The sequence below is a fragment of the Beta vulgaris genome, chromosome 3, assembly GCF_026745355.1.
Source record: "Beta vulgaris subsp. vulgaris cultivar EL10 chromosome 3, EL10.2, whole genome shotgun sequence".
NCBI lineage: Eukaryota > Viridiplantae > Streptophyta > Magnoliopsida > Caryophyllales > Amaranthaceae > Beta > Beta vulgaris.
Window position 1 is genome coordinate 43358940 of NC_079204.1, and position 12874 is coordinate 43371813.

The 12874-nt window shown below is 36.4% G+C and overlaps 1 protein-coding gene across 1 annotated transcript; it reads right to left on the reverse strand.

Moving 5' to 3' along the window:
• Positions 1-10532: 10532 nt before the first annotated feature.
• Positions 10533-11173, reverse strand: LOC104883637 (glutaredoxin-C11). Its single transcript, XM_010668187.4, has one exon. It carries the CDS (start codon positions 11043-11045, stop codon positions 10737-10739), a length of 309 nt encoding a protein of 102 aa, XP_010666489.1. The 5' UTR covers positions 11046-11173; the 3' UTR covers positions 10533-10736.
• Between the last annotated feature and the right edge of the window lie 1701 nt (positions 11174-12874).

Consider the following 12874-nt stretch of genomic DNA (forward strand, 5'->3'; position numbering starts at 1 on the left):
GCTTAGGTCGCTACCAACCTATACTTTCTGAGTCTAAGAAATCTGGACCATTATCTCACCAACGTCTATTTCAATCTTCATGGTTTGACTTATATCGGTCTTGGTTAGAGTACTCACCTGAATTTGATGTAGCGTTTTGTCATCCCTGTTTTCTTTTTAATAAGCCGAATGGCCATCTAGGACAAAGGGCCTTCACAATTGATGGATTTCAAAATTGGAAAAAAGTTAAAGATGGGAAGAGATGTCCTTTCTTAAATCATGTGGGTAAAGATCCATATTCCTCTCATAAAATTTGTGAAAAGGCTTGTGAAGATTTGTTGAACCAAGCTCTACATATGCCACAAGTACTTATGAGACAAACATCAAAGCAAATTGCAAAAAACCGAGTATGACTAAAAGCTTCCATTGATGCAGTCTTATATCTTGTCTTCCAAGGATATGCCCTAAGAGGTCATGATGAAAGTAAGGACTCAAGTAATGGGGGTAACTTCTTAGAACTTGTCAGACTTCTTTCTTCCTATGATAAAGCTGTTGCCAAGGTTTTTAGATTATTCTCCAAAAAATGCTTCCTATATCTCCTCGGATTCACAAAAGGAAAATTTACAAGTTGTGGCAGATAGGGTCAAGTGGGCAATTCGCGAAGAACTGAACGATGCAAAAATATTGCATGATTGTTGATGAATCAAGTGACATGTCAAGGAAGGAGCAAATGGCAATTGTTTTAAGATATGTTAACAATGATGGCTTTGTAAGGGAGCAGTTTTTCAGCCTAATTCATGCTCCTAACACTTCATCGATGACTTTAAAAGATGGAATCTGTTCAGTTCTCTCTCACTATGGTCTTCATACATACGAGGCTAAGGCTATGACAGAGCAAGTAACATGAGAGGGGAGTGGAAGGGGTTGCAAGCTCTAATTTCTAACCAATGTCTGTATGCTCACTACATTCATTGTTTTGCCCATCGTTTACAACTAGCATTAGTTGCTGTATCCAAAGAAGTAATCCCTGTTTATCAATTTTTCTCTAAGTTGAATTCTATAGTCACATTTGTTTTGGGTTCCTGTAAGCATAGTGATGAACTTAGAGCTACTTTTGCCACTGAAATTTCTTAGTTGACAATGATGAGCTTGAAACTAGAACTGGTCTGAATCAAATTTGCAATTTACAATGGCCTGGAGACACACGTTGGAGTTCTCATTTGAAATTCATTAAAAGCTTGATAAAGCTATTGAAGCCAACATGTGTTGTTATTAGTAGAATGGTAGACGAGGGTAGTAACCCTTCTCAACGAGGGGAAGCTTATTCATCTATTGAGGCTTTGACTTCTTTTGAATTTATTTTTGTCTTACACCTCATGAAAAAAATTATGGAGATTACTGATTCTCTTTGCTAAGATCCGCAACACAAGTCTCAAAACATATTAAATACAATGCACCTTGTCTCTACCACAAAGGATCTTATTCAAAAATTAAGAGATAATGGATGGGAAACACTTCTTGCAAAGGTAATACTATTTAAAATGTGATGAAGTGCTATGCATATACTAATTTATATTATTTCATATATGATGTCCTTTGTCTTTCTTATCTCTTCGAATTGAATTTTTATGTTTGATATTTTATTATCAAGGTGAAATGATTTTGTCAAAGTCAGTTGATTGATATCCTTGATTTGAGTGCTTGTTATGTTGGGAGACGAGGTCGTGCTCGGCATCAAAGAGATAATGTTTCAGTTGAGTACCACTATTGAGTTGATATCTTTAATGCTACAATTGACTTTCAGTTACAAGAATTAAATAACAGGTTCAATGAGAAATTTGTGGAGTTGCTCATTCTTAGTTGCTCTTGATCCGAGAGAATGGAGAAAAGGATTTCAAGCTGACAATATTTGCAAACTTGTCCACAAGTTCTATCTTGAAGATTTTACAGAATGCGAGAAGGACGACTTAAGAGTTCAATTATTTCATTTTGAGGTTGAGATCATTAAGCATTCTAGTATGCAAAATTTATGTGACATTTCTCATTTGTGTCGTTGGTTGGTGGAGACAACGAAGTCAGATAATTACCCACTTATTTATAGATTGATAAAATTGATCTTTACCTTGCCCGTGTTTACAACTACTACCGAGCGTGCTTTTTCAGTCTTGAATATTGTTAAAACTAGACTTCGAGACAAGATGGATGATGAGTTCCTTGAGAATTGTTTGGTCATCTACATTGAAAGAGAAATAGGAAAAAAGTTGTCTGTGGATGCTATTATTGATCGATTTTGAGACATGAAGGAGCGTCGAGCACTACTATGCATGACTTTATTCAGAATTTGTGATGAGCGAATTAAACTCTAGTAGATGACAATTCTTTGTAAGGATTTGAAAACATTATTCAATTCTCTTTTTGTTAGGAACTTGCAAACTTGATATGCAATGTCAAGTTCAAGTTAACTGACTTTTCTCTTATTTTTGTTATTTTTTACTTAAGTTTTATGGTTATTTTTATTAATGTTAGATAGATTTATTAGATTTGGCCCTCCTCCTTAATCAAGTATGGCTTCGCCCATGGATGTGCCATGCCTTAGCAGCTCACCCTGCCTCCCTTTACGACATCCCCTTACCCTTCATCTTCAGAGGAACAAGGTTCAACCATCTGATGGCCAAGGGAATGGAGTCCCTTTCGTCTTCCTCATTGTCGTTGCCCTAGTCGACACCTCGACATTTCTTCCCTTCGCGCCCCAACGTTGGTAGGGATGGAGGTGAATCTACGAGTAGACTTGGATGTCCTGTTGCTGATAGGCTGGTAGTTCTGGTTCAGGTCGAGAGCCTCTCGGATTAAATGTTCTCGGGTCACAGACGATAACAATAAAAAGAGGGTTAACAACGATGGTAACTCCTAAAAAAAATAATAATAACAATGATAATAATAATAAAATATATACTTGAATTGGCATGGTTCTAAGTTAAAAGCCCACCACGGGGCTTAGCCTCGCAAAAGCCGAGAGCAGAAAAGGCTGCATTGCTCAAGATATACTTAGTATGAGGCAACCAGACGAGCGGCACCGGCACTCTTTTAAATTTAATCCTTTGGACGCCGGTATGGAGGAACCCTCAAAGAAATCAAAAGCCTCTTTTTCTCGGTGTGTTAAACGCCGACTGGAAATGTGCTCCATCTGGGTGGCAAGGTTTGGTCCATTGTCGGCGCAAAGGAAAGTCAGCATCAACCCTTACCGAGAAGAATCGGGGTCGCCATTGCTTCGGGGAGGTAAGCTTAGTAAATACCATCAGCTTGCCACCCATGGTGTATAGCGACATCCACCCGCCCCGACTCAAGTCGTTGTCTGCCTTCATAGAGTCATCCTCCCTTATCTAATGCAACTTGCGAAAAAGGTTAAGGGTCTCATGAAATTTCTTATACCAGATAGTGTAGGACATCAAACCGGCGTACATAGTTGAAGGATATCGGTTCACTCCAACAACATTTATTCCATACCGGAACACTCAACTTAGGAGTCCAAACACCTCTTGCTAACACTTTAATACTACAATGACCCCCTTCCCCTTTCCATAACCTTTATTTTTTGGGTACATTATGTGGGCGCCACCTTAGATCCTATCCAGGGTTCGGTAAAGTGTGAGGAAGGTGATAAAACCTTAGCTTTTATGAGCAATGATAAATGAGCAACGATATCCAGAGCCTCATGTAACGATGTTGTTTGTTAAAAAAAAATACTTTTGTAATTTTGAAACTTGTATATCTCAAAAAACATGTTAAAAAAAATAATACCAATATTCATTTATTTTTATTTTCCACAAATAGACATCCATTTTGATATAATTTCATCACATTTTCATATTACCTTGCTCAAACCATTATTTAGTTCTGTCGAAAAATCAACACAAACACTATATATTGTGTATTCAAGCACTATATATATGTATATACATATATATATATATATGTATATATACATATATATATATGTATATATACATATATATATTCTATCGAAAAATCAACACAAACACTATATATTGTGTATTCAAGCACTATATATATGTATATACATATATATATATATATATATGTATATATACATATATATATATGTATATACATATATATATATGTATATACATATATATATATATGTATATACATATATATATATATGTATATAGATATATATATGTATTATATATATATATATGTATATATATATATATATATGTATATGTATATATATATATATATATATATATATATATATATATATATAATTGAGTTCATATGAGAATGCTTACTTACATGAGAAATGAGAATGAATTTTATGCGGTATAACTCTTACGAATAAGTGATATAACTCTAATGAAAAATTAATGTAACTCCAAAAAATGAATATTAGAAGTAAAAAATTTCAGATTTTTTTTTTTGGGGTTCAAAATTTTTTAGGAGGGTGTAACTCTAATGAATAAGTGTTGTAACTCTAATCCAATCACTAGTAAAAAAACAATAATTTGCGTCCCCTGATGTGCGTCGCACTAAAACGGAAAATGACGCAAAAACCTATTTGCGTCGCACGCCACACAGTTTACGACGCAAACATCAACAAACATATCAGGTATACGAGCAATATGCGTTGCACCCTCTGTGTGTGCGATGCATATTGCCTTTGTGCGTCGCATGTTTATGTGGTGCGACGCATATTGTTGCGTTGTGGTGTGGAGAAACGGAGGCCAGTCGGCGTCGCACTAAGGGCTGTGTGCGACACACAAAGGCAATATGCGTCGGACCCTCTAACCCGTCCGACGCAAATTACCAGGCCCACCTATTAGAATTTTCCCAACTACTTTTTTTTTTCGAGCCCTAACACAATACAAACTACTGCTGCTCTCTCTCTCTCCTGCGACACACCCTAAGTCACCCTCGTGCACACTCGCCGGCGCTCCCTAACTCTCGTTGCCGTACCCTTACTCTCGTCGGCGCACCCTCACTCTCGTCGGTGACTTCCGCTTCTGGCGCACCTGCACTCTCACACTCTCTCTCCCCCTCTCTCTCATTCTCGGTCGTCACTCTCGTCGGTGCCCTCTTCGTCACTCTCGCCGAACTCAAAGACCCTCTTGCGCAATACTTTAAAAATCTCGTGGGGGAAGAAAGGGCCAAGTAACTTGTTAGTGTAGTAGTTGTACATTATTGGTTGAGTATTGCAACATTGGTTGCTTGCTTGAGATCATTTGAGATGTATTGAAACAGGTTTTGATATATATATACATATACATATATATATATATATACATATACATATATATATAATATATATATATATATTATATATGTATATATATATATATATATATATGTATATATTATATATATATTATATATACATATATATATAACATATATATATACAATATATGTATATATATATATATATATATATATATATATATATATACATATATATATATATATCACTTTTTCCCAACGATTTCTTGGGTTATCCAAATTACAAAGGAGACTCTGCCGAATTTTCCCCTCACAACTGTTAATATGAATGCTTGTTTAGTTTTGACTCATTAGATTTTAGTAATATGTAAATAAACCAACAAAAAAAACTGAAAAAAACGAAAAAAAGAACCAAACATCTGCGTCGCACAAAAAGTGCGACGCATATGTTGCACAATGTGCGACGCACATTAGCAATGTGCGTCGCACGTTGCCTCAGGTGCGACACACATATTTTCTCCTTTGGGGGCTGGGAAGACCAATATGCGTCGCACCGTAGATAACGTGCGACGCAAATAGCTAAAACATCTGCGTCGTTTCTGCATACGACGCAGATCAGTTCTAGGTCATTTGCGTCGAGACCTTTGCCGTCGGACCCATGTCTGACGCAAATAGGGTCCCAGGTCCGACGCAAATCGACCTTTTTCTACTAGTGAATCGTGTGGTTGAGATTCATTCTCATTTCTCATGTAAGAAGCATTCTCATGTGATCTTGCCCATATATATATATATATATATATATATAGAGAGAGAGAGAGAGAGAGAGAGAGAGAGAGAGAGAGAGAGAGAGAGAGAGAGAGAGAGAGAGAGAGATAGAGAGAGAGAGAGAGAGAGAGACACTAATATTCATATGTTTTTATTCTCTGTAAATAGATATTCATTTCAATATAATTTCATCGTATTTTTGTTTTACCAATATTTATATATTTTTGTTCTCTACACAACATATATTGTTTGTGTATACACAAATAGTGTTTAGATTTTTCCACAAAGCTAAATAAGGGTTAGAGTTGGGTAAATAAAAACGTGATGAAATTATATCAAAATTTATGTCTATTTGTCGAGAATAAAAATATATGAATATTGGTATTTGTTATATTCTTTCTAAATATTTTTTTTCAAATATATAAATTTTAAAATTGCAAACGTAATATTTTTTTTTGGGCAAACAACATCATAACATATGACCTTTTCCAAACTCTTATCAAGTAAGTGAAAGGATCTAAATACTTGCCTTAATGTTTTCCCATGTCTAACGATTACACATTTATCATTGCTCAGCTTCCATAGCCTTTAATATGCTTGGGAAATAAATAGGCTTAGCAATAAAATTCTTTTCATACAGCGCAACACATCTGAATTTATAAAGAAAGAATATTAAACTTAATTGATGTTTCGCAAAGTTTCAGGATGGCATTAATAACAGTGAACCACAGAACCTCAACGGTGTTGTCTGTACATGTAGTAGATGCTTCATGCTTAATCATAATGAAAAGAACCCAATTCTCCTTTCTTTTCCAAGCACTCAGGCCATCAAACTGAGCTGTTTTCTTTCTTTGGAACAATGTTGACTCCCAAAAGAATCCTAAGTCAAAAGTTCTGCTTCGTTTTACTGAGATTCTAAGGCTAGCTATACTATTGTTGGTATTCAGAGATTGCGCATAGAATGTTTAATTTTCTGGGTATTCCTATCTATATATCACCGACGCGGCTAGGCTACTAGAAACAAGCGATTTCAGAAACCAAAAAACCTCATGTTTGTATCCATTTTTGGCCTGTGTTAGCGCGGGAAATTATTGACGTATTGGGAACAGAAACATTTTAGAAACGGGAAAACCTTATGTCCCAAATTTCAAAAGATCCGATGTTATGCTTTTTAGTACTAGTAATTTATGCACGTGATGCGTACCTCACTTTTTTCTAACATAATTTATAATTAGTTTGGGAATAAACAAAGGTAAAACTTGAACATTAGACATGTTTTTGGGCTAGGTAATTTTGTTGATTAAACTTGTATCACTTGACCAAACCCATCTTTTATTATTTATTTTATTTATACTTTTTTAAGATTCTTAAAATTAAAACTTATGAGCGATAAAAGAATATTATGCAGATTTATTAAGTATTTGTTATACTCTTATCAACAAAATATTTTGTTTTAATTAAATCATTTCACTTTGTTGATTGATTGCATTTTCCTTTTTGGTTTACTACTTGATTGTATATTGATTAATTAAATATTTCATTGATATAGTTTTCTTTGTTAATTTTTTTATGCTATATTTGAGTTTGATTTGCTTTCATTTTTTTTTTATATGAGTAGTTGATTTACTAAGCGGTAATTAAGTAAATTTATTGGGGGACACCATAGCTTCCCCCTTCCCCTTATATAATACTCACTCCATTTTATTTTAATCTACACACTTACACTTTTCACGCATGCCAATGCAAAAATTTGAGAACATATATCTTTAGTTTTGTATTTGTAAAAATTATAAAAAGTACATATTAATAAAATACGTGTTATGATGAATCTAACAAGATCCCACATGACTATATTTTCATCCGCGTGTAAATCACAAATGATGGTCAAAGTGAAATTTGTGAATAGTATAAAATAGCAAAGTGTGTAGGTTAAAATGAAACGGAGGGAGTAGAGATAAAATGATTGCAAGAATATATAGATGCATATATAGTGAAATTTCAGGAAACAATTTCCTAACATTTATCTTAGGATTGCAAACATAATAAAACACATGAACCAATTAATAAGGATTAGATGCAACTTTTGTACCGTGATTTCCCTTTTGTATGAAAAGAGTCGAAGATATGAGAACACCAAGTATTGCTACTCTAGTTAGTTCACGAGCACTAATTAAACACCATCACATGCTAGAATGGAAGAGAATAATTCTCTTACTTTTGATAGTATAGGCGCCATTATAGGGATAAGAGGAGTCTACGGTCTCTCAACCTTCTCTTTTGCGAAAAGTAGACCTGGCAATCGGACCAATCAGATCTGATTCGGACCGGATCAATTCAAATCAGACCGTTTTCGAATCAAGTTATATTTGGACCGGACCTGACCATTTCGGATCTGACCGAAAATTCAAATTATGTTTGGATCATTATCGGATTGTGATGCTTTTCGAATCGGACGGTTGTGGATCGCATGATGGATTGTCCCACCTTTATTATGTATGGAGTTGTTACTCCTTTGGTCTCATGGTTTTTTTGACTATGAGTTTTGTTATGTATATATGGAATTGTCAATCTTCGTACTTTCTAAAGGTATACATAACTATTGCATACTCAGAACTTGTGCCAAAGAGTACTTGTGATAATCAATTTTTTAAACGCGTCAATTTCAGGTACTTCGAATCAAAGTCTAATGGAAGCCAATAATTTCTTATTGCTTTAAGATCGGGTTACCTTTGGATCGGGTTGATTTCGAATCGGGCAAGATCATATCAGTTCATTCGGATTTCGGATGAGTTTCGAATCAAGATTATTTCGTACCGGAGACCGGACCAGATCATTTCGGATTCGGACCAAGATTCGGACCCAGATCGGACCACGAATCGGATATTTCGGATCACGACCAACTTTGCGAAATGAAGTGATGACTAAATCCTAATATTATATCATATATACTTCCTCTGTTTCTAAAGAAGTGCAACATAGAGAAGTGGTACACAGACCAATGCTCCTAGAGAGAGAAAGTTAGGGACCACACTTAAAAAGGAGTTTAGGCAACTTAATTAAATAAAATATCTACCCTAATTACCCAATAATTTTATATCCCAACCCCTTTCACTTGCCATACACCACAACAACGCCACCACCGACCATCGCCACCGCCACCGCCGCCGCCACCACCACCACCACCACATAATTTCTTTCCCTCTCTGCCGCCTCTGCCCACCGAAAAACAGCCCATTTTCCCTCCCCTACTCCCGAAACCAACACCTCCCCTTCGAAATCACCCCTGAAATCCCCACCATCCCCTTCGAAACCACCCCCCAAACCACCAACATCCCCTTCGAAACCACCCCCAAAATCGCCATTTCAACCTCAGCAACCACCACCACTACCATCGTCATTTTCTCTCTCTACCCACCACCACCAACGTAGCAACATATCACAACAACAAAAAACCACCAGATCTAACACGACCTACCCCACCATAAACATACCACCACCATTGCAGCAACACACCACAACCACCACCATGACACCATCGCAACAACACACCACAACCACCACCATCACAACAACATAAAACCTTTGTATTCGAAAGAGAAGATACACCCATAATATTTACTAACCACCACCAGATAACACTACCATCGAAGTGTTGAAATCAAACGCTGAATTTGGGGAAAGGTGAGGGAAGGAGAGGAGTTGGAGGAAAAAAAAAGGAGAGGAAGGAGAAAGAGAAAGAGAAAGAGAAAGGAGGATAGTTGAAATTTCTAGAAACCGGTTGGGTGGTGTTGGTCTAGTGGTGGTGTCGGCGAGGTTGTAACATCGGCCAGGTTGGTGTTGGTGGTGTTGATTTAGTCGGTTGAGTTGACAAGAGTGGGAGTGGGTTAAGGAGAGAGAGAGGTGATGGGTTAAGTTGAAGAGAAAGAGGGGTGGTGGGGTGGCTGAGATGAGTGAGGGGTTGGGTGGGTCGATTAATTAGTTTTGTCTAGGTTGGTAAATGATAAGTTGATTATGTTGTTGGAAAATTAAGTATGGCAATTCTGTAAATAAAAAGAAAAAATCTTTCCAATTTAAGCTATGTTGCACTTATTATGACATTTTCTAAAATGGGAAATGTTGCACTTATTTAAAAACGGAAGAAGCATATAATAGAAGAATCCTAGCCAAATTAGGAGAAGTAATTCTCCTCCAACTCCCATCTATGCCGCCCACTCAAGCTAGCCTTGAGTTAATTCCTTCAACTCATGCTACAAAGTACCTCATAGTATAAATAAATTTTAGTTGTAGGCACAATCTAAATTATCCTACTAATTATATTTATTCTCTTGCAAGCAAATAAATTACTAAAATAATTAACTTTATTATCTTCATAACTTAAATCCTATTTATATTTAGTAATTGACGGGATATCTAAGGACATATCCCTTGAATGATGTCATACGAAAAATACTAATTCACCCTAATATGTTTATTACTTAGATAAGAACACTATATGCATGATTGTATGCAAAAGCTGCGCCTTAAGTTGAAATTCGGTGGCCTTTGATTTGAAGAATATATACTATATTACATTAACACACAATTTAAGTTGAGGTTTTGATGTTTATCACCTTAATTGAGTATAGTATCTAGACTGTATAAAAGCACACATACACATATTCCTATAGTTGTAAATACCCAATGCTTTATATATGCTCATGATTCAAGCATAATACTATTGATTCATGGCATCAGTTTCCAATTATGGAGTACTACAGCCAGATAGCTTTTGCTTGTATGAGCCAGTCTTTAAGAGAACCATTTAAGTGAGCAGAAATCACATCGCGGGCTGAGCCCACATACTTTCCACCAATAAAGACTGCAGGAACAGTTGGTTTACAGCCCAATTGTTGTAAGGCCCACTCCATATCTCTTCCTCTAGGATCATTTTCCAACTCATAGACTGCTGGGCTTGCACCAAGTTCATAGAATAATGTTTCAATGCTGTGGCACATACAATCTGTACTCTTGCTGAATATCACTGCTGCCTTTGTCTTTGCCAATTCATTTAATCTGTCCATTTTTCCGAGCTCTATGACACGAACTAAGCCACGGCTCCTACACGTTTGAAACGAGATTAAAGTACAAGCTTGGAGAGATCTAGGAGAAGTGTGATGTAGATTTAAGGTTGCTTGGCCATATTGGCCATGTTATGTTATGAGGTTATGTTCTGGATGGCTCTGTGACATTGTAGCAACAATTAATAAAGGTGCAAAATATCATGGGCTTGTAGTTTAATAATCTATAACCAGTGGATAAGGCAGAACTTTGCTGCTTTACTCTTTTCATGGGATAAAAAATGCTCTTGCAGCTTGAGTTTACATGACAATGACTCTTTGTGGGATGAACAAGTGACCTAGAGTATCACCACATAGCTAAGAATTATCCAAATGCCATGTCTAAAACTGGAAAGTTCATCTCTTAGAGTCTTAAGCAATCATATAAGGACTATCGAAATTGAATTGGTATACTCGAAAGTTAATTGATCTGATAGCCGTCCTAGTTTGCTAGACCAATCGAATATATTCTGTTCGTTATATGAGTTAGTTATGATGCTGCATATGTATCATAGCATCATCAAGATCCAATAATTGTACGTTCTGCATAGAAAAAAAGAAGGGTGTAACCGAGCTGTTGAACGAGAGGCCGGTGATGCAACATCACATATGGATGCATCTTTTGATGCTATTTCTTCTACTGCATGTGTGAGAATTATATTTGTTCTTGGTTGTATTGTTCCTAGTCCTTCTGATCGCTTTGAAAATAAGCCAATAGATGTTATTCTGTCTCTTATTATAGAAACATTGAAACTTAATTTGGTCTATAACTTCTGCTCATTGATGCAAGGGGAATCTATTCTTTGTTCATGACTTATTGAGAGTTATCTTGCCACAACATGGCCATTTGGAACTTTTTGGCGATGCTGTGCCCCTACTAGCTGATGTTTGTAAATATTTCGAGTTTATCTAGTTCAAAGGTAGCTATTTCTAATGTTCATTACTTGACTCTGGATACCATATCCAAGTGTAAGCACGGGGCGGATCTTGACATTTTATAGGCTCAAGCAAGTAATAAAATATGGGCCTCAAAATAGGGAGATCGATAACATGTATTCTAGAATTTCGAAATCAATATATAACATTTTTTTAGTGTTATGTGTATTCATATTACACCAATTTAAACAAATTGCACATCAAAATTGTAAATTGTTGCTTCGTTAGTGTAGCTATTGTTATCAGTGTGATCAATGAGAGAACCGGATATCCACTCTAAGGCACGGAAACTACGCTTTCCTATTAGTTTAATTTCGCCCCTCTAGGATCACCGGGTTAACACGAAATAACTAATGAGATACAATGGAGAGAAACAATCCACTTAGATGATCTTCTAAGTGAATCAACAAGAACTTGTGTTTTTGTGTTTGTGAAGAACACTCAAGAGAAGATTGCAAGTTTTCTCTAAAGCTAAGCAAGAAGTATTTGAGAGAGTATAGAATAGAAAATTTTGTTTTTCTTCTAACCCTTCACTCATAGGAATCCCAAGGTTTATATAGGAAGAATAAACCTTTCATTGACTAGAGTAGTTAATCCCATAACCCCCATGTTAATCACCCATCAAAGGACTTTAATCAGCTGATTTAAGGACCTTAAAGGTCATTAAAATGAGGCCATAACATCACAACGGACATAAAACCGTCAAAGCATCTTTTCGCATTCCAAGGCAGAAGACACGTCGCGAGTCGCGAGGCGCTGGTCGCGACCCGCGACACCTGTCGCGACTCGCGACGGGCCACTGGTCGCGACTCGCGACTCCTGTCGCGACTCGCGGCCAGTCTTCTGTCTCCCTTGGT